The sequence below is a fragment of the Aphidius gifuensis genome, linkage group LG1 (genome assembly GCF_014905175.1).
Source record: "Aphidius gifuensis isolate YNYX2018 linkage group LG1, ASM1490517v1, whole genome shotgun sequence".
In the NCBI taxonomy this organism is placed as follows: domain Eukaryota; kingdom Metazoa; phylum Arthropoda; class Insecta; order Hymenoptera; family Braconidae; genus Aphidius; species Aphidius gifuensis.
Window position 1 is genome coordinate 18,451,219 of NC_057788.1, and position 21,514 is coordinate 18,472,732.

General features: G+C 29.6%; 3 protein-coding genes across 3 annotated transcripts; 1 reads left to right on the top strand and 2 right to left on the bottom strand.

Annotated features, from left to right (window-relative positions):
* Nucleotides 1–343: 343 nt before the first annotated feature.
* Nucleotides 344–985, bottom strand: LOC122860149. Its single transcript, XM_044163842.1, has 2 exons — nt 805–985; nt 344–672 (listed from the first exon to the last, which is right to left on the bottom strand). The coding sequence occupies exons 1-2, from the start codon at nt 983–985 to the stop codon at nt 344–346; spliced, it is 510 nt and encodes a 169-aa protein (XP_044019777.1).
* Nucleotides 986–4,118: 3,133 nt separating this feature from the next.
* LOC122860159 lies at nt 4,119–13,878 on the top strand. Its single transcript, XM_044163853.1, has 4 exons — nt 4,119–4,125; nt 4,407–4,651; nt 8,841–9,421; nt 9,660–13,878. Exons 1-4 carry the CDS (start codon nt 4,119–4,121, stop codon nt 13,099–13,101), a joined length of 4,275 nt encoding a protein of 1,424 aa, XP_044019788.1. The 3' UTR covers nt 13,102–13,878.
* Nucleotides 13,879–19,378: 5,500 nt separating this feature from the next.
* Nucleotides 19,379–21,033, bottom strand: LOC122860169. The gene is made up of 2 exons (XM_044163865.1): nt 19,850–21,033; nt 19,379–19,550 (listed from the first exon to the last, which is right to left on the bottom strand). Exons 1-2 carry the CDS (start codon nt 21,031–21,033, stop codon nt 19,379–19,381), a joined length of 1,356 nt encoding a protein of 451 aa, XP_044019800.1.
* Between the last annotated feature and the right edge of the window lie 481 nt (nt 21,034–21,514).

Genomic DNA, 21,514 nt, shown 5'->3' on the forward strand with positions numbered 1-21,514 from the left:
GTAGTTGTTGTCAATGATATTCTATCTTTTTTAACTTTGGTTTTTTCACCCTCCTTTGTGTCATTTGATTTTCCTTCTTGTATAGAAAAATCTGAGCAAATAGAACGTTGTTCTAAATAATTTAATAACTCAGTGTACTTTGGTACTTCACGTGCGTTTATAGTCATTTCCCAATTACAAATTGTATTGTTATATTATTTAGACAGAATGAGATCTGTCAAAGGTAGATCCCAAGCATAAATCATAAACTTTAGATTTTCAAGAGCTCCTAAGTGTTGTCTGAATGTGTCAACTAACTCACCGATTGCTGCTGGAGTATCTTTTTTCAGATAACGATAATCTTTTAATATTGACGAGTATGCATGTATTTATCTACTAAAATGGATAATGCATGATCATAATTAGCATCATTTATTTCTAGATGACCAATAAGTGACCAAGCCTTGTCAGTAAGGACACTTGTCAAATGATAAAGTTTGAGTGCCTTCGGCAGAGATTGATTGATATCAATTGTATTTTTAAATACACTCAAAAATGCTGCACATTTCTCTGGTGTACCATCAAATTTTGGAAATTTTATTGACGGTATTGGTATATTTGTTGGATCAAAACTATTATTTGCACGATAACTACCACTTGCACTATTTGTACCACTTGCACTATTTATATTGTCTTAAAGTTTGCGAATTATTTTCCGTGTTCGAGGAACAACAGCAAAATAATTTTTCTCGATTGGCTCCCTTTCGAGAGCTTTTTTTTTGTTATCAATTTCTTCTAGTTGATCTTGTATGTCTCCAAATAAACTATAGCGTGCTGTGACGGTTTCAAGTGTTACTTGTAGTTCATCTACATCACTTGTAGCTAAATTTTCTTGTATAAAATTTATCTTCTTCATAAGCTCAGTAATTGCCTTTTTAATTTCACCTCTTTTTCGGTGAAGCTTTTTAACTAATTCTGTTTGAGAATTAGAGTTAGACTGTGCCATTTTTGTATAATTGTGTGAGTAACTGTGACTCTCACTTTATGGTAGCTACTTCGACTTATGTCGCAGGAAAAAATTCACTTGGTGAATCTGGCTCGAAGGACAAAAAAATGTATCGCACTACGTATCCGAATACACCACGATATTTTCACAAGGGTAATTACGAAGTAAGTTCTTTATGTATTGTCAATGTTCATAAAAAATACATAAAAATAGATAATTGATAATTAAATTTTCAGTAATTATGTATTTTCATGTGCAATCTTTCAATGTTTTTATCAGAAACATGAAAAAATGAGCAATTACTCATTTTTAATCAATGTTTTTGAGCAAAAAGAAGTAAAACATTTATCTGTATGTATTGTCATTAAATGCCAAACATTAATGAACTTTCAATGTTTTTCGATAAAGATAAAAATCGGTACTTATATAAGATTGCCAGTGTAACTGAACATTGACAACATATCAGTATGTTCTTTTCACAGTACATCAATATCTTTACATCTAGGAAATTCAAACCAGCCAATCACAAGGCATGCAGGTTATTTTAAGTTCTATTTTACCAATCGATATTATCGACGGACGCATTTACAAATAAGCCATCATGTCCCTTTAATAATGTCACGAGATAAATTATAGCGTTATTTTTTTGTTTTTTTCGGACCGCCATACTTGGAGTTATTATCACCATAGACACTTTGTAATAGGCTTAAAAGTAGCTCCTTTGAAAGGTCTAGTGCTTTTCGAAAAATTTTTATTCTATGACGCGTACTTTTTGAGAAAAAAAAAAAAAAAAAAATTCGAATCCGAGTCGGAAATGCCTTAATAATAATAAGTTTACTAAGAGAGAAAAAAGTCATTTTTATTAGAAAATTCATTTATTTTCACGTGAACGATCAAGTTTCGACGGACCGATAGAACATTCCAGTGTAATTCCCAAATAGTCACGATAATTTCAGGTGATCGGAAAGTTAAAGTAATTGAAACGTAAACAAATGACTTTTCACTGGTGATCCACGTGAAAAGAAATAAATTTCTGAGATAAAAAACTTTGTCACGTGAAAAAAAATTTTTTTTTTCTCTTTAAATATTTTAATAATGATGATTTCACGTTAGAATCATGTGAAAATAAATCCAGTCTCGAGTAATAAACACAGAAAGTTACGTCAACATAAAATTGATAATAAATTAATTAACTTTACGAATTATTTCAATCACAGGAACTACGAAATGAGGATAGGATATAATTTTTTTTTTCTAAACTAATCGAAAACGATTTTATTTTTTTTTTTCCTAATGCGGGGTTCGAACTTGGGACCGCGAAATAGAATGCGATCACGTTATGCGATGCGCGACGATAGTAAACGTTACAATGAAAGATTTGGAACTTATACATAAGGAGCTTGCATTATTTTTATGTAAAAAAACTAAATTTGTAAGTGAAGAAGAAAGAAAGTCAAGAAGTTCTTTTAAAATGTAAAAATTAGAACTGTGAACGAACAAAGATGGTAGGTATTTTTTTTATGATCTTTGAAATCAACAAAAATAGAATAAAACAAATATATACGCCAAGGACAAGCAGTAGCTAAGAAAAAGATAAAGCTAAGGAATTAATGTGACCCGAGAAATTATGAGGTGAAAGAAAAATGGTTAGTAGATGTTGCTTATTAGTTTATTTTCAAAGAATTCATTTAGCTAAAGGAATTAACTGGTAAGCAACATTCATTCCTTAGCCAATTGTCGACAGATTATAATTAATTCAACAGATTAAAAACTATGGAAACTATGGATAAGGAATGGATGTCCACCAGTTTACTTTATCCGTCAATATACATACACACTAGCGTGACTCAAAAAAAAAAAAATTATCAGGCTACCCCCTGAATCGTTTTTTTAAGTCAAAATAATTAGCTATGTTAAATTTTAGATTTTTATTTCAAGCCTATGGGGTGCCCCATGAGGAATTTTTTTTCCCATGTAAATTGAATTTGAAAGTTTCTTTTTTTACTTAAACTCAAATAATGTAAAAAATAATGAATGATTGTCCAATCTATAAACAGCATATGAAACCTGACTTTTTTATTGAAAAATTGAGCCTTTGTTTCATTATATTTTTTTCATTTTTTCATATTGTTATAAACAATTGAAATTATGAAAAAAAGTTTTTTTCCAATTTTTCATATAAAATTTTTTCACAAATAATTCACACAAAAGAATATGTAAAATTCTGAACTTGTAAGTATTTTGCCACTTCGAGTGGGGAAAATTTCTTTTTTTCTATCTTACCAATCACAAGAAAGCTTAATTTTAGATTGTGCTTAAGAGTTTCAATACATGTAATTTGATTCGTTGACATTTAATTCTCAGCCAATGAAGAATTAAAGTAAATATCCTTCATCTAATTAAATCTTGTCAGAAAAAAAAAAAAAACAAAAACAAAATACGTAATTATTCTTTAATGTAGGTAAGCTTCAGTATTGATTCTATTGTGTTGAACAAAAGATGTGACACTATTATAAATATTTATTTTTTTCTTGCTTGTAATTTTGGATTTTTTTTTTGTTCATTAAATATTTGAGAAAAAAGTGAAGTTTGTGTTTATTAATACCAGTGTTAAATTAACGAGTTCTTAATTATCAGATATTTGTAGTTGCAAACTAGATTGAAAAATGAGTACATCATATGTTCTTTTTATTGGGGCTACCATAAAAAGCCTCTCTAATCGTAAACTACCTACTAACCGTCAAGTCTTAGCTTTATTTTTTCACAAACTTAAGACATCTAACGTCACAATAAAACAATGTGCTATGGTTGTTATCAATGAGGTTGAAGAAGTTTGGAATTTGTGTCGAATTCAAACGAGTGGAAAGAAAAATTTTGTCTTAAAAATTATCAAACTTCATTCAAAATGGAAGCTGTTGCAAAAAAATCACAATCGGAAAAATTCCAAGTCTCAGAAAATTCGAGAAATGAAATTTAGGGCAATCTTGACGAGCTTTTTGACATTGTCTCTCACAGTAAAGCTTATTGTTTAACTCAAGACCAACAAAATTTTATTAATCATCAAAAAAATAAACCACGTCGTAGTGTTGTTGGAGAATTTAGTCAAGAAAATTTTATGGAAACGGAAGATAACATGATTGGTATGTATTTAATTATATATGACTTGATTATACAAATAAATTATAAATTCATATCAATTATAAAAAATTTAAATTTTACTCTTGATTCGTTTTGTTAGGCGAGAATTTGATTGAGTATTTCTCTTTTTTTTTGTATACAATCTTCTTTATTAAATAAGTTCTTCTTCTCTAGTACCAGAGGTTTTCGTTATGATTATTTCAATCTATTTCTGTATAATGAGAGCTGATTTGAGTATAGTTTGATCCTCATTGATTTATGAATAATATAATATTTTGTTTAGTTTCTCAAACAAGTCAACTATCGGATAAATCAATTGCTTCTGTCAATGCAAGATCAGAAAAATCTTCTTCGTCTTATACGCCAGATAATTGTCAAAGAGAAGATAGTAACGAAGAACAATCTAAAAAAATGAATGTATTAAATCCAGAACTGGTGACTGCTCTTGATCGAACCAACACGAGTAATCATGACGCTGCTATTATTTTAAAAGCTGCAGCAGAAGCTTTTGAAGTTTCACCAAAAAAGGCAACTCTGAGTAAAAGTGTGATTCATAGGAAAAGGATTGAAATTAGAAAAAACATAGCTACAGAAATAAAAAAAAAAACGCAAGTTTCCATCATCCTTAGTACTTCACTCGAAGTATCTAAACTCGTTTCCGGTACTGGAAAAAATCAAGCTGATGCTATTATCAAAAGTATGAACGATTGGAATATTTCGAAACAAATAAAAGCTATGTGTTTTGATAACACAAGCACTAATACTGGTAATATATTGTTATTTAAATGATAATTATATTGGAAAAAAATTAACCATATTTTCTTTTTCAATATGATTCGTTTATTTTTTAAATTTGCAATATTTATTTTGTTGAAGGATGTGAAAAAGGAGCATGTATTTTATTAGAAAATTCTTTGAGTGAGCAAAACTTACTGCATTTAGCCTGTCGCCATCATATCCACGAATTAATTTTACGAAGTGTTTTCGAGAATCGTTGGTTGGAGAAAACAATTGGTCCTGATATAAAAATATTTAAACGCTTTCAACAGCTTTGGGATACTATTGATGTGAGTCAATATGAAACTGGATTACAAAAGAAGTCGATGGCCCAGGCATTAAATGGAAAGACGGAAGCTATTTGTGACTTTATATCAGACCAACTAACGGTACAATATTATTGTTAAAATATCGTTTGATTTATTTTTTTTTTTATTTAAAGTTATTACAGTAAAATTTTCTTTTATACTGAAAAACTAACTTGACTCATTAGATAGAATATCAATTCATTTATTTCTTAATTTATTGATATAATTACATATAAATTCATCACATTTTCATTATTCTATTTTATAACAAAAAAATAATTTTTGGTTATATTTCTTTCAAGTTCAAGCATCCGAGAGACGACAACCGAGAGCTTTTGGAATTGTCATATATATTTTTAGGACGTCCACCACCTCGGGGGGTTCACTTTCAATGACCTGGAGCAATGCACCATGCAAGGTGGCTATCGGAAGCAATATACAGTCTTAAAATATACTTATTCAGGAAACAATTTAAAATCGAAAAACATGAAATTAAAAAATTCGCAGATATTTGTCTATTTCTCATAATTTTTTACATACAATCATGGTTCACAGCAACCTGGGCAATAAAAGCTCCTTATCATGATTTATTGTTAATGCAAAGCTTAAGTCGTTAAAAAGTTATAAATAGTACGGTAGCAACAGCAGCGTTATCAAAGCTCAAATTACATTTATGGTATTTGTCTGAAGATCTAGCAGGATTTTCTTTTTTTGATCAATCAATATCCTGTGATATTAAATTAAAAATGGTCCAAGCAATGACGACAGTAGAAGGAAACTTAGAAAACCGACCACGATTGAAGTCAAGTGAGGATGACATAAATCAGATAGTGTCAAAAGATATCAGTGATTTCATCACAAAGCGATCAGTATTTATGTTTGAACGTTTTGAATTGAAGACTGATTTTTCAAACGTACACCCTTAATTGTGGGAGAATAATATGAGCTTTCAAGAAGGATTAAAGTTTGTTGAGCAATTGGAAGTCGTCAATGACATAGCTGAACGACATGTAGCTATGACCAAAAAGTACAACGGATTTCTTACAAAAAACCTAGAACAACAGCAGTATCTATTTTAAATCATTCATCAAAACCGCAAAGAATAACTTGTACTCAACCAATAAAATATTAATGATTAAAAAACTATAATTGTATTTAAGTTTAAATGTTATTTTGAATAATAAATATGTTAATTTGGAAATTTAGCTGTCATATAACTTATTTTTTTGTTTGAAATGAATGTAAAATAAAAAAAAAACATTATTTAGATAAAAATTGAAAAAAAGTTTTTTTCAAAATTTCAATTGTTTATAACAATATGAAAAAATGGAAAAAATATAATGAAACAAAAGTTTAATTTTTCAATTGAAAAGTCAGGTTTCATATGCTGTTTATAGATTAGACAATCATTCATTATTTTTTACATTATTTGAGTTTAAGTAAAAAAAAAAAACTTTCGAATGCAATTTACATGGAAAAAAAAATTCCCCATGAGGCACCCCATAGGCCTGAAATAAAAATCTAAAATTCAACATAGCTAATTATTTTGACTAAAAAAAACGATTCAGGGGGTAGCCCGATAGTTTTTTTTTTTCGTGAGTCACCCTAATACACACACATATTGAAAGAAATGGCTGAGTCCTAAAATTTTGGTAGGTAAAGTCATTTTGAGGCGAATGGTTTTTGTGACAGTTATGAGTAGTCATAAATTTGGAGTAGAGAATGACTTGTTTTTATACTGTAGTGCTCGTACGGCATTTTTTTCCAAGGCAGAAAAGATTGAAAAATTTTGTTTCTGGGATACACTTTTTCAGTTAAAAATGAGAAGTAGTATATTGTTTGAAAGCAGAAGCAAATAGTTTATTATGAGCAATAGTTAGAGACAAACAATATAATAATCATTTACTTTTTCAATGTGAAAAATAAAATTGCTCATAAAAATAATTATTCTCCATGATTATATGTATCTATTAGATTGATTGTATTCTGATGTTGTTGATATATAACAAATATATTCAATGAATAAAAAACGTCACGTACGGCCCTGTTTCGATGTTCATTAAAATTACATATCAATTCAAATTTAATATATGCCACAACTTATTAGACTTTTTGTTTTTAATAGATTTTTACATTGAAAATAATTTTAAATATATTAAATTTATAATTATTTTTTTTATTATTATGTACAAGTATTTAGTCTACAAGTAGTTATTCTACTGGGCATAATAAATAAAACTTCACAACATTAAAATTCCGAACTCTATCAATTTCAAATTATGACCAACATTTGACAATATATAAATCGCCGCCGATAACGCGAACCATGTAGATTACATAAAATCTATTTTAATCATTTTTTATACACACACTTCATTTATAGGACTGGGAATATACTTTAAAAACCAATCATGTGTTCTACATAAAAAACGTTTGTTAATTTTTTGCTGATAAGTACAAACAGATCATCAATCATTAAAATTTCTTTGACACACATAAACCTGCCCGGACGGAAAGAAAAATATATGTAGAATCATGCAACATATATGTACGGCCAAAATTTATATTCGACAACATATAAGTTCAATATATACATACATGTACATGTATATATGACGACATATCCAATAAAACACTAAAAAAACGTATACGTAAACTACATACATTTAACAAAAATATGGCACCAAATATGTTTATAAATAAATATATATATTGTTATGCATCTCACATACTTATTTTATACTTTTATATTAATTATAATATTCAGCATTTTATTATTTTAATTCAGAGAAATGACCGTCGCACTGATACCTAATGTAGTGCTCAGAGCGCGGATGAATCTAAAACTTGAACTGACGCTCAGCATTGTCCGGTGCAGGTAGTCAGTCGGAAGGTTGTCGCTATATGTAACACATTATCTTTGAATAAACTTTAATATTAATAATCTACTTGAGCATTTTATTTGAGTTATTGAATAAGGCATAACATATTTTGGTGGCAGCAAAAAAAAAAAAAAGGTTTTCTCAAAACAGTGGTGACAAAAAAAAGTGAACTATCATAGAAAAAAGTGAACTATCATAGAAAAAGTGAACTATCATAGACCAGAAAAAGTGAACTATTATAAAAAAAAAAAAGAAGAAAAGAACAAAAATTTAAGTCACGATGAAATTTGGAATTATACTGTAAGTAATTAATTTTTACTTATGAATAACACTCAATATCGAGAAGAGAAAAAAGTAATCGACACCGACGACTCCGATCCAACCGAATCGTTAAATAATAACTCAGAAAATTCTATAATATTAATTAATTCTAATTTGCAAAATAAAATGGCAAATAACGAGAACTTACACGAAACTTTACTTGCATTACAAAATCAATCAACGCGACTTCAATTAGAAGTAGAAACTCTTATAAATAATAATACTCAAAACAACGAAAATAATGATAATAATGACAATGAAAGTAACGATGAAAACAGCAGTGAACAATCTGAAGCTGCTTGTAACCCGATCGTCGCGTCAATGTCGTCTCTTAAAGCTTACCTTGAAATGATAACCGAGTTTGATGGAAATAATATTTCAGTAGAGACATTTATATTTGAAATAAATTCTATGCTAAATGATATACAGGCTGATCAAAAAACAACATTCCTTCGATTAATTATTTCAAAAAAAATAATTAGAAATGCAAGAAAAATGATTGATGGTAATGATATAAGAACTTCTGATGATTTATTTCAAGTACTGCGAAATTATTTTGGGGAAAATAAATCGTATGATGTTTCACTTCTTGAAAGAAGTCAATGCCAACAAGGCAGAGACAATGTTACACTATATAATAAAAGATTTAATGAATACCATGCAAATGTTAAACGGTCGATAAATAATAATTGTAAAATAAGTTCAACGCAACGGCATATCATTTTAGCGAATGAAGAAGAACAAGGCCTATCTCAATATATACGAGGTCTTCGTTCAAACATTAAAATTTTTGTCAAGTCCGGTAAACCAGAAACAATTCGTCAAGCTCAAAATCTAGCTCTCGAAACAGAAAAAAAAGAAGAAATTTCTCGTGCTTTGTATCCAAGAATGAACAACAATTTCGGGAAAAATAATGAAACTGAAAGATCACAAAACACTTTTAAACAATACGAAAAACCACAGAATACTTTTAAACAATATGAAAAATCACAAATTAACACTGTACCACAGTCAGTACCAAATTCTAAATTTCCTTGTCATGGATGTAGCAGTTTTTCACATTTCATTAAAGATTGTCCAAAAAGACCAACATATTTTCAACCTCAAAATTTTCAAAATCGACGCCAATTCGAAAAACCGCCGATTCCCATAAATTATACACAGTGTCAAGAGAACGAAACTCTGGAGCAACCTTTATGCTCAGAATCTGCAGTGCCTATGGACAACGAGAACACTCATTCTTGGCAGACACCGGGGCAGCAGCAAATGTAATAAAAAAAAATGTACTGTCGGATTACCAGTTAGAACTGTAAACGCCAAAATTACAGGAATTAATGATAATCCAATAAATTGCGATCAAGAATGTAAAATAACAATTGATGATGTTGATCACATCTTTCTTATCGTACCTGACAATTTTCCATTAGATGAAGATGGTATTGCAGGAAGACCATTTTTAGAAAAAGAAGACGCGATAATTCTTACTAAACAAAAAACAATTATATTTAATAGAAAAAGTATAAAAATATTCAAAATCAATCCGACATATTCAACAGAAAGAAGTGATCTATTGAAAAAGAATACAAGATTACATCACATTCCAAATGTAAAAGATAGAAATGACATTTGGGAGATTATTGACTCTTTCCAATATGTTTATTATTTACCAGGTGATCCACTGCCATGTACACAATTGGCAAGTCATTCAATTAATACAACTGACGAAATACCTATCAATGTCAAGCAGTATAGGTACCCTCCTATACAAAGAGAAGAAATTATTTCTCAAACTAAAGAAATGTTAGAAAAGGGAATAATTCAAGAATCATACTCTCCGTATAACGCACCTTTGTGGGTTGTACCTAAAAAACGTGATGCTTCAGGCAAACAAAAATGGCGGATAGTTGTCGATTATCGTCAATTAAACGAAAAAACACACTCAGATCCATTACCGAATATCGAAGAAATTTTAGATCATTTAGGTAATGCCCGATACTTTTCTGCATTTGACCTAGCTAGTGGATTTTATCAAATTCCAATGAATAGCAAAGACCGTCATAAAACAGCTTTTAGTACGCCTAATGGCCATTACGAATTTTTGCGCATGCCTCAAGGGCTAAAAAATTCTCCATCGTCCTTTCAACGATTGATGGACTCCATTTTAAAAGATTTAATCGGAAAAGGTATTTGTTTCGTCTATTTAGACGATATTATCATTTTTGGAAAAACACTGCTTGAACACAATCAAAAAATGCGAATTTTTCTAGAACGGATACAAAGTGCTCAATTAAAATTGCAACCTGACAAATGTGAATATTTGAAACCAGAATTACAATACTTGGGTCATGTCATAACAAAAGATGGCGTCAAACCAAATCCTGAAAAATGTAAAAGCGTTAGGGAATTCCCTACGCCCAAAAATCAGAAAAATGTTAAACAATTCCTAGGTCTGTCTGGCTACTATAGAAAATTTATTCCAGATTATAGTAGGAAGGCCAAACCTTTGACTGAACTTTTGCAAAAAAACACCTTGTGGAATTGGGGAAATGAACAAGAAAGAGCCTTTTCAATACTGAAAGAAGAATTATGTAAAGAACCTATTCTGGCATACCCAGACTTTTCACAAGAATTCATACTGACTACAGATGCTTCAGCTGTTGCATTAGGTAGGATACTGTCTCAAATGAAAGATGGGAAAGAACACCCAGTTTCATATACAAGTCGAACATTTAATAAAGCTGAAAGAAATTATTCACCTACTGAACGCGAGTTGAAAGCAATTGTATGGTGCGTAAAACATTTCCGACCCTATTTATATGGTCGCAAATTCAAAATAATTACAGATCATCGAGCCCTAGTGTGGCTAATGAATCTTAAAGATCCACATTCTAAATTATTTAGATGGAAGACAGAAATGGAAGAATTTGAATTTAAAATTATCTACAAAAAGGGTTGTTTGAATACAAACGCTGATGCTTTGTCTCAAAACCCTATCTTAATGTATCAACATAATGATGAAAACGAATCAACAGAAACAGCATCAGAATCTGAAGAAACTTTAGTAAGCAAGAAAAGAAAGAAAAAAGTATCTGGCCCCTCTTCGAGTAAGAGGATCCACATGGATGAAATGAAAGAAAAACGTTTACGGAAATCTAAACGCAATAGAAAAAATCTGTTCGGTCCTTCTACGAGTAGAAGAACCCAATCAGATTATGAATCAGAAGTTGAATCAGAAGAGGTGAGAGGTTATCAAAAACCTGAAACACTTCAATCAACAAATGTTCCTTCAAATCAAGAAGAAGAAGCAGAACAAGAACAAGAACAAGAAGAACAAGAACAACAAGAACAAGAAGAACAAGAACGAGAAGAACAAGAAATAAATTTGACAGTAGGAGTATCTAAAATAGGGAAGAATTTAAATCTGACACATTTACCTATACCCGAGGGCAGCGTAGATGTATCATTTATTAAAGAAAATGAACCCAATTATTTTGAGGTTCATCATGAAGAAGAAACGAACGAATACCACGTTATTATCGGAGTGAATACAGGTACAAATAAAGAAGAGTTAGAGCATCTACTCACTGAATTATTATACCTTACTATTGGAGAAGAATTTAATGAAATCCATGTCGATCACGAAAACTGTGCCAGACTATCTGGTTTATCAAAAAAATCTATAGAAAGTCTATGGAAAAACTTATTTAAAAATGGAAATGCTGTCGTGTATTTACACGATAAAGAAAGAATTATACCTGAAAAAGAAGATATTCAAAATATATTAAAAGAAATCCATGATAGTCCTATTGGAGGTCATGGAGGCATTAAGAAAACATACTATAGAATTTCTGAAAATTATTTTTGGAAAACTCTACGTAAAGATGTAGATAATTATGTTAAAAACTGTATCATTTGTCAAAGAAATAAGGTCAACCGACATCCTACTAAAATGCCTATGATTATAACTGATATTCCGAAAAATTTCAATGATAAAATTGCAATGGATATTTGTGGGCCGTTTCCTCTAACAAATCAAGGTTACAAATATGTCCTTACAATACAAGATTGTTTAACTAAATATTTTTTCAGTATTCCAATGAAAAACTTTACAGCATCTACTGTCATAGACAACTTTTTAAATTATTATGTGAGTTACTTCGGAGTACCTCGTAACATATTAACTGACAGAGGAACGAACTTTACTAGTGATCTAATGAAAAACTTTCAAAAATCACTTGGTATCAAACATATAACAACAACAAGCTTTCATCCTCAAAGCAATGGCAGTTTAGAAAGAAGTCATCAAGTTTTGAAAGATTATTTACGTCATTTTTCAAATGAAAATGCAGATGATTGGGACACGAAAATTCATCTAGCCAATCTGTATTACAACACATCAAAACATGAAAGCACAGGATTCACTCCAGCTGAGCTTGTTTTTGGGATCAACCCAAAAAATGTTTCTACAATAAAAACTTCAAATATTACATATTCAGAGTACATGAATGAACTACAAACGAAGATTGATAAAACGTTAATAGAAAGCAAAATAATTATGCGTGAAAGTAAAGAAAGAGCTAAAGAACGATATGATAGAATGACGAATCCACATGAATTTCGTGCTGGAGATTTTGTTTGGCTACGTACAGGATGTGTTTCAAAAATCCATATTTTAATTATAGTAGTATAAACATCCATACAATAGAAACACCTGATCTAAAAATTGGAGACTTCACTAACTATGGTACAAAATTAAATGATATCACTAAACAAGTAATAGAAATAGGAAAAAACGAACGATCAAAAACATGGTATGAAATAATAATTAATCGTATTCTCATTGGTCTATACATCTTAGGAGGTTTGGTTATTTTATACTTAATCAATAAATTAAAAATATACACCATTTTTAAATGCCTAATCGTTGGGGCATGTAATCCCTTGTATCAACAACTAAGAATTCTAAATCATAATCACTCTACTAATAAAATTCAAAGAGACAATGTACCATCTACTTCAATTGAACAAAATCTAAATTCTATACCAATGTTTCAAAAGAAATTAAAATCAAAAAAATTAAAAAGAAAACCAATACATCAATCAAGTTTGCAATTGTCAGAATTCGATACTACATTATAAATTAATAAAATAAAATCCTAGAAATTTGTAAAGGATTTTATTTTTTTTTATAAGGGAGGAGATGTTATGCATCTCACATACTTATTTTATACTTTTATATTAATTATAATATTCAGCATTTTATTATTTTAATTCAGAGAAATGACCGTCGCACTGATACCTAATGTAGTGCTCAGAGCGCGGATGAATCTAAAACTTGAACTGACGCTCAGCATTGTCCGGTGCAGGTAGTCAGTCGGAAGGTTGTCGCTATATGTAACACATTATCTTTGAATAAACTTTAATATTAATAATCTACTTGAGCATTTTATTTGAGTTATTGAATAAGGCATAACAATATCTATAGAGCAATGTTCGTGGTGGGAAAAATAAAGTAAATAAAGATGCTAAACAACTTCAAGTCCTTGATTCTCACATTCTAGGAGCAATAAAATGTGATTATTATAAAGCTACTTAATTATTAACGCTTACTACATATACATTTATTTAGAGCTTTTGGGACAATTTATTTATATACTTTTTTTGTGTTTGTAGATTCAGTACGAATGCGTTTTCCAAAAACTTTTAAAGAGGCAGTTTTCTTTCTTCAATCAACAACATGTTGTCAAAATTGAGGAAGAAAAATAAAATCAATCAAGATCATTGAATTATTTTTTTTGTTAAATATTAATCCGATTTATTACAGTTTATTACTTTCAAGTACACGTGACTAAATTTTTTTATTCTGTCAAAAGTTAGTAAAATGTATGTTGAAAATGAAATAAATATTTTTTTGTTAAATAATAAACTAATGAAAAACATTTTAGACTTTTGATGTATAACATATAGCTATATTTTAAAAATATAAAACTGTTGAACTGATCTGTCGTACTTCTGAAACCAAAATTTCTTTCAAATATATATGTTGGATATATATCAGAGATATATATACCCTAAATTTATCTTAGAGATATACTCAGGATATATCTAACCTATTTTTTGTTAAAAAAATATCCTCATTATAATTAGGATATATTTGATGTATGAACATTATATTAATTTTTTATATCAATTGTGGCCAAAAATAGTATATGCTGTAAATATCTTTCCTCTATTTTAGGTATATGATATGTATAAATATTATGCAAACTTTTTATTTACCAAATATTTTTGAAGTGAAACTTCTTTAGAATGGGCAGTAAAAAAAAAAAACAAAAGATGGATGCAACGAAAGTAACGCTATGAAGGTAAGTAATTTTAAATTATTTTTTATCTTGTTTTATTTATTTATTCCCTTGACAACGATACGAAAAAATTTGTTTAAAATTTTTTTCAAAATTTTAGTTTCATGAAAGATTTAAGAGACAAAGGTGAATATTAAAGTTAAAACTTTTATTATATACAATATATAATTTATTATGATATTTTTTATCAAATAATGAGTATTTAAAATTAATCTGTTAAATAAACAAATAATACACAAGATAATGGTTATTCAAGTGCTTGACATAATATGACAGCAACATCATAATCACAATACCGAACAACAATAAATAATATGTGGATGAAATGTGGTACCACGTGAACGTAAAGATAGTAAAGATGGTATTTTAGATTGTATAGGATTTCAAGAAACAATTAATGACATTGAAATATTATCAGAAAAATGTGACAAATGTACTGGTAATCCTAAATCAGTAAAAATTAAAATACGACCAGGTGCTATACCAATGTCTGATAATTTTGATGAGACTTGTACTGGTGGTTATAATAATATTTTTGAACAAATAATGAGTATCTAAAATAAATCTGTTAAATAAACAATTAATACACAAGATAGTGGTTATTTAAGTGCTTGACATAATACGACAGCAACATCATAATCACAATACCAACCAACAATAAATAATATGTGGATAAAATGTGGTATTTAGATTGTATAGGATTTCAAGGGACAATTAATGACATTGAAATATTATTAGAAACATGTGATAAATGTACTGGTAATCCTAAATCAGTAAAATTTAAAATACGACTAGATCCTATACCAATGTCTGGTAATTTTCATGAGACTTGTTCTGGTAACAACAGGAGTAAATTAAACTCAGTATTTCATGAATATATATACATAAAATAAAAAGTATACATGAAATAGTAATAGAAGTGTTCGGCTGACTAGTTGTTCAATAAATTAATATTTATATAAAACAAGCTGATTAACCCGGCTTCGCTCGGGATTATTTTGACAATTTTTGAATGTTATCATTTGTTTGAAAAAAATTGGAGCTAGCTAGCTTGAAATAATATTCCCAACTTACGGTTGAGAGTTGAATATATTTCCCGTTATTCAATTTTCGATTTTTTGGTTGCAAATGAAAGCCGGAAAAATCATCTATTCCGATGAATTTTCCAGAATTTTCGTGCTCATTTTTTTTTTAGATGATTGATATCAAAACTGGAAACTTCAACACCTAGGAATAGGTACAGAACACATATTAACGCTTGTAGTTGGAAGAATTTCTATCAATTATTGCTGAGCCAACTATCAATTTGTTCTATTTAACAATACGGATCATTAAAGCAGTTGTAGATCCCTGCTCCCTGGAAATATAATTTTAAATGGTGCTGTTCCTTGTTTCTCTGCTGTAGTAGTATGTGTGTGTCTATCCAGATAGATTACAGACACATATACTCCTAAGAACCTGCTAGTATAGTGGTTATACTTTGGACAGGGGGGCATTGAGAATATTTTCTATAACCATATGTAGAATGACCCTCTCGGACCCAAAATTTGTTAGACAATGGAATTTACTTTCAACCTTAATCATTTGAATAAAATTAACTTTTTTTGAATGAAATAATACGGTATAATGATATAATTATTAAATAATTTCGCACTGCCATTTTTATTATCATTAAAGACAGAATTAATGGAAAATCTAAATCAAGGTTATCCATTAAATAAATTAGTACGTACTCACTGACTGAATTTTATTATTCTTAACGTTAAAAATATTTTTATTTTAATACACAGTTGATTTTATATTAACATAACACATTTTCTTTGAACCGAATATTTACCAAAGTTTTTAAGCTTGCCCTGGTAGAAATATTTTTGCAACTTTTTCCAACTTTCTCTACCTTTTTACGAAAATGACCCATGGTTCGAAAAAAGTTGGAACGAAGTTGGAAAAAAATTGGAGTAAATTTTTGGTTGGCAAAAAGTTGGAGTAAATTTCAGGTTGGAGAAATGGCGGAAAAAACTTGGAAAAAAGTTGAAGTAAATTTTTGATTGGAGAAAGGTTGGAGAAATTTCTCCAACCATGGGTCATTTTCGTAAAGAGGTGGAGAAATGGCGGAGAAAAGTTGGAAAAAAGTTGGAAGAAAGTTGGAGAAATATTTGTACCAGGGTGCATCTTTATTTTGATCTACACTTCTATTAATCTATCAGTAGGGAAACAGGGCCGGTTTAAAATCATCCCTTAAATAATCATCCCCTAATAAAGAGTGGTGATAAATAAATAAAAAAAAATAAAAACAAAGGGGTAGTTTTTAGTGGGTAGTTTTTAGGGGGAGTAGTTGGGAGGGTGTAGATAAGATGTTGGGTGGGTGGAGGGATGTGTATGTAGTTGCGATTGGGGATGAGGGTTGAGAGTATGGAGATTAAAAATGGGAGTCGGGAGTCTTGAGACGGGAGACGGGAGACGGGAGACGGGGACCGGATGTCGTTGACTCATGTATGATGAAAGAGATTGTTTATATAAACGTTATTAACGTTACATTAAAAATTTATGACTTTTTCTTAGAAAAAAAAAATATAAAATAAAAGCATGCGTCATTAACGAAAAAAATTTTGATATAAGTGGGGCAACATAATAAAATCAAGTTTTACGTATATGTGAATTATTATATATATGTATTTGTTTCTACAAAACGATTTTTTTAATTGAAAACCTATCAGTGCATTAAACGTGTTCGTGACGAAGAAGTTAAAAAAATATGGAATTGATTGTAGATATACAAGGATTCAAGCAACCTCACAACGCATTTGTTTTAAAAGAGTTTGCTGCAATTAATGTTCAAAACAACAAAACACATTGTTTTGTATTTAAGCCACCAATACGCAATTGGCATGGATTATCGTGGGAGTGTGGTGATGTATCTTATAATGAAATGAAACTGATAATTTCTAACGTTTTGGAATCAGCTTGTTATATATATGTAAAAGGTGACGAGAAAAAAAAGTGGTTGGATGAAATCACTGACAATTCAAAAGTAATAATTGATTTATATTCAATGGATTCTCCAGGGATAAGAACAATAAAAAATCAAATAACAAGTCATCCAGAAATTCATTATGCTATACGTAATTGTCATTGTGCACTTGACAATGTACAACAATTAAAACTATGGTTTCAGAATTATTGGGGTGAGAAATCATCTCTTAATAAATCTATACAGTTGTACTATGCATTGAAAAATTTATCGAAACTTAGAAAAGAAGATATAGAAATTTTACCAGAAAATTTTATACTTTCATACGCCTCGGAATCAATGGATGAAATTTGGGATAAATTGCCTGAAAATTTAAAAAACAACCATAAATTCATCGAAGAGCGTCGTTGTAAAGAACATTTTAATTTTTTGGGATTATATACAGATGCATTTGACGGACCATTGTAACGGTCCTACGGAAAATTGTATTCCATGTCAAAATAATAAAAAAAAAATAATTTGAAAAAAAATAATAAAACCACACATATATTTTATGTGAGCATTAAAATTTATGATGACTAACCAATGTTTATTTTAAAAAAAAATTAAGGTCAACGGTGTTTACATATACGTTATAAAACACTACAGTGCATGTGCGCACGCATCAATATATACACAAAGAAGGGCCTTGTAGATTCCAAAAAAGCTTGAGTAGAGCTCATTAATATATCAACTTGTGGTGTGTGAACATTAATAAAGTAAATATAAGTCATAACTAAAAATTATAATGGACCAGTGTCAAATAGAGTCTGAAATTTATCAAAATTTTTTGATGAATAATGCTGAATATAATACACAAGAAGAAAAGCTGAAGTCATTTCTTGAAGATTTACATATACATTGGAAAAAAGTTGAACTTCTACGATTCGAAATGTTTTTGGATACGTATGATTCAATGACTGAGAGTCAAATTAAATTAATTGACTTATTTGAGCTACCACCATACGTCTATGATGAAAAGGATCTTGTATTAAAATATTTTGATCGGACTGCAATTCCAACTTTAACACCACTCATACAAGAATTATTTGAGCTATGGAATAAAAATGAAAAAATCGAACGGCGATTCATAGAAGAACAAGAAAGCGAAGAAGACGATGAAGAACAAGATCAAGAAACAGACAGCGAAGAATAATTTTTAAGAAAATGTATTATATAAAAGTAAAATAAATATCTATAAACCAATGTTGTATTTTAAAAAAAATGTTTCTTTATTTATTTTTAGTTTTACAAAATTCATTATGTTTTTTTATTAATATTGGATCTCTAATTTTACTCAATTTTTTAATCCGCATTTGAAATCTTTCATGATCTCGAGCCATTGTTTCCCATTCTCCACGTCTTGCTGATCGATAGGCATACGCCCATGTATACATCACGTGTACGGTAGTGGTAGTAAACGATACATGCATCTTTTGAATAATATTAATTGCAGAATTTTTTGATTAGTTTTCTCAATATCTTCTGGACATTCGAGTTTGAAATATTTTATTGTTGATTTTTGGATGTTTTCTTCTGGTTTTATTTTATTTTTATCCTCCATTTGTTTATTCTTTTTCAATTAAAAATTGTAGTTAATATTTCGGTCGATGATCTCCTACTGAGCCATATTTTCCCTGCTTTACATAACCATAATATGGTTCAGAACCTCGCAATGATTTAGATATTTCAAAATAATTTTTCCTCGATTCTTTTTCAACTTTTGATTCGTATTGCATTCCACTTGAACGTGAGGAGCTATTACCACTTGTATTTTTATCCATTATTTTAAAGCGAAACGTTTTTTTAAATTATTTTCCTTTTTTTGACCAAGCAGAAAAAAATTTAGAATCTTTAGATTTCGGTTCGTTGTATTGTTGTTGTTTTCTCTCTTCTTTTTCAGCTTTTGTCTCTTTGATCAAAGGAGTTTTATCAGAATATTCGTCAGTAGATTTATTTTTTTTAAACATTTCGATGTTTACTCCATAAAAGTTAAACATTGAATGAAAGATTTTAAGTTTAGGATTGAATTTAAACTAATTTTCTGACGGAGCCACTGATTGTACTCAACAATGCGATCATGTAATATTAAACAATAAGCCGATGTTTCAGCGGGAAACTGTTCGAATGATTCGAATTCAAGTCGTATATCAACGGGTCCAGATTTTAAAAATTCATTTTGTTTTGAACAATCAATCACAATAAGAGGAGCCTGATCTATGTATTCTTTTTTTGTTAATAATGGTTCTGACTCTTTTCCGTAATACGAAACTTGAAATTGAGCAAACATGTCATATAATAAAGCATATTGGTTTTGTGTTATGTTAATATTAAGATTACCATATGGATATGATTGAGAATTCAAGAAAAGTTTAATATCTCTCATCTTACAATGATCAAAAAGACTGGCATCTTTATTTGCAACATTTTTTCGTGCTGTTTGAAAACCAACGATGACGTATCTTGGTTTTTCAAGTTGTGTTGATGTTTTAACACTCCAAATATGCTTTGTTGTTGCTGGTAGCAAAGGATAATCATACAGCTCCCACGTACGAAAACTCATTGCTATAGATGGATCTTTTGCAATAAAATTAAGTAATTGAATTTTTTGTTTGTCTGACACTCGTATATATGGCACTATCCACTCAATTTTTTCCAAACTAATTTTTACATTTTCAGCAGCAGCATCAGCAACAGTTGTCTGTTTATATGCGTTTGTATCTGTATTCGATCTTACAATAATAAGTTCATGCTTTGCATTAATAATTATTTTACGATAATCTTCTGCGAAACCTAATAATATACTCAATGGAATTGATATATTAAAATTTCCTTCATTATCAAATATTTTTTCATCGTTTATCCAGCCTGCATTTTCAAGAAATGCTTTTTGATTAGGGTTAAATGATACATATCCTTTCATTAAAGTTGTAAGACCAACATTTTTACTACGATCAACTTCAATGCCATTTATTTCATAACGAATTTCTTCAAACATATGAGCAATTGACATTTTAACAAGAGAAGTTGTAGCAGCAACAGCATTCCCATTACTTTTTGTAAATTTTCCTGTAATATGCAGTGAACTTTTACTTGGTAATAAACACAAGTCTTGATGTTGAACTCCGATTCTTATTTCATCACTATTATTAAATTTTGAAGCGCCATATGGCAGATGAGTGTGAAGCTCATAATGAGCGACTGATTCATCAAATATTATAGGTTTTTGAATATTTAAGATTTCTTCCATGGTTGAAAGCAAAGAAAACAACAAAATTGTATAACTACTTTTTCTTTTTTAGTTTTAAACCGAGATTTTTCAGAAACTGAATGTTCTGACGTGTTATCACTTTCAGAGGTCTTTGAAGACTGCTTGACTTTTGGCATGTCAATTGATTTTTATAACTCTGTCCATAAACTTTTCTAGTGAAAACGATTCCCATTATTATAGGCGCTTTACATGCAAACGTATTGTTATAGTTTCTCCTCGAAAATTCACTAAGTCTCCGTCTTGATCAACAATTTTTAATTGAATATTGTGTATTGCTTGTACGGTGATTGGAAGATAAATGACATGCGATGGCACTTCTATAATCTTATATCCTTTTGGAACACAAGGAAAAAATTCATGAATCGTGTGAACTGGTCGATCATTCATGTAAGCACCTGTCGTTATATTACATTCAATACGCAAAGCATTGACTTTTATGATAGTAACAGTCAAATCTGAT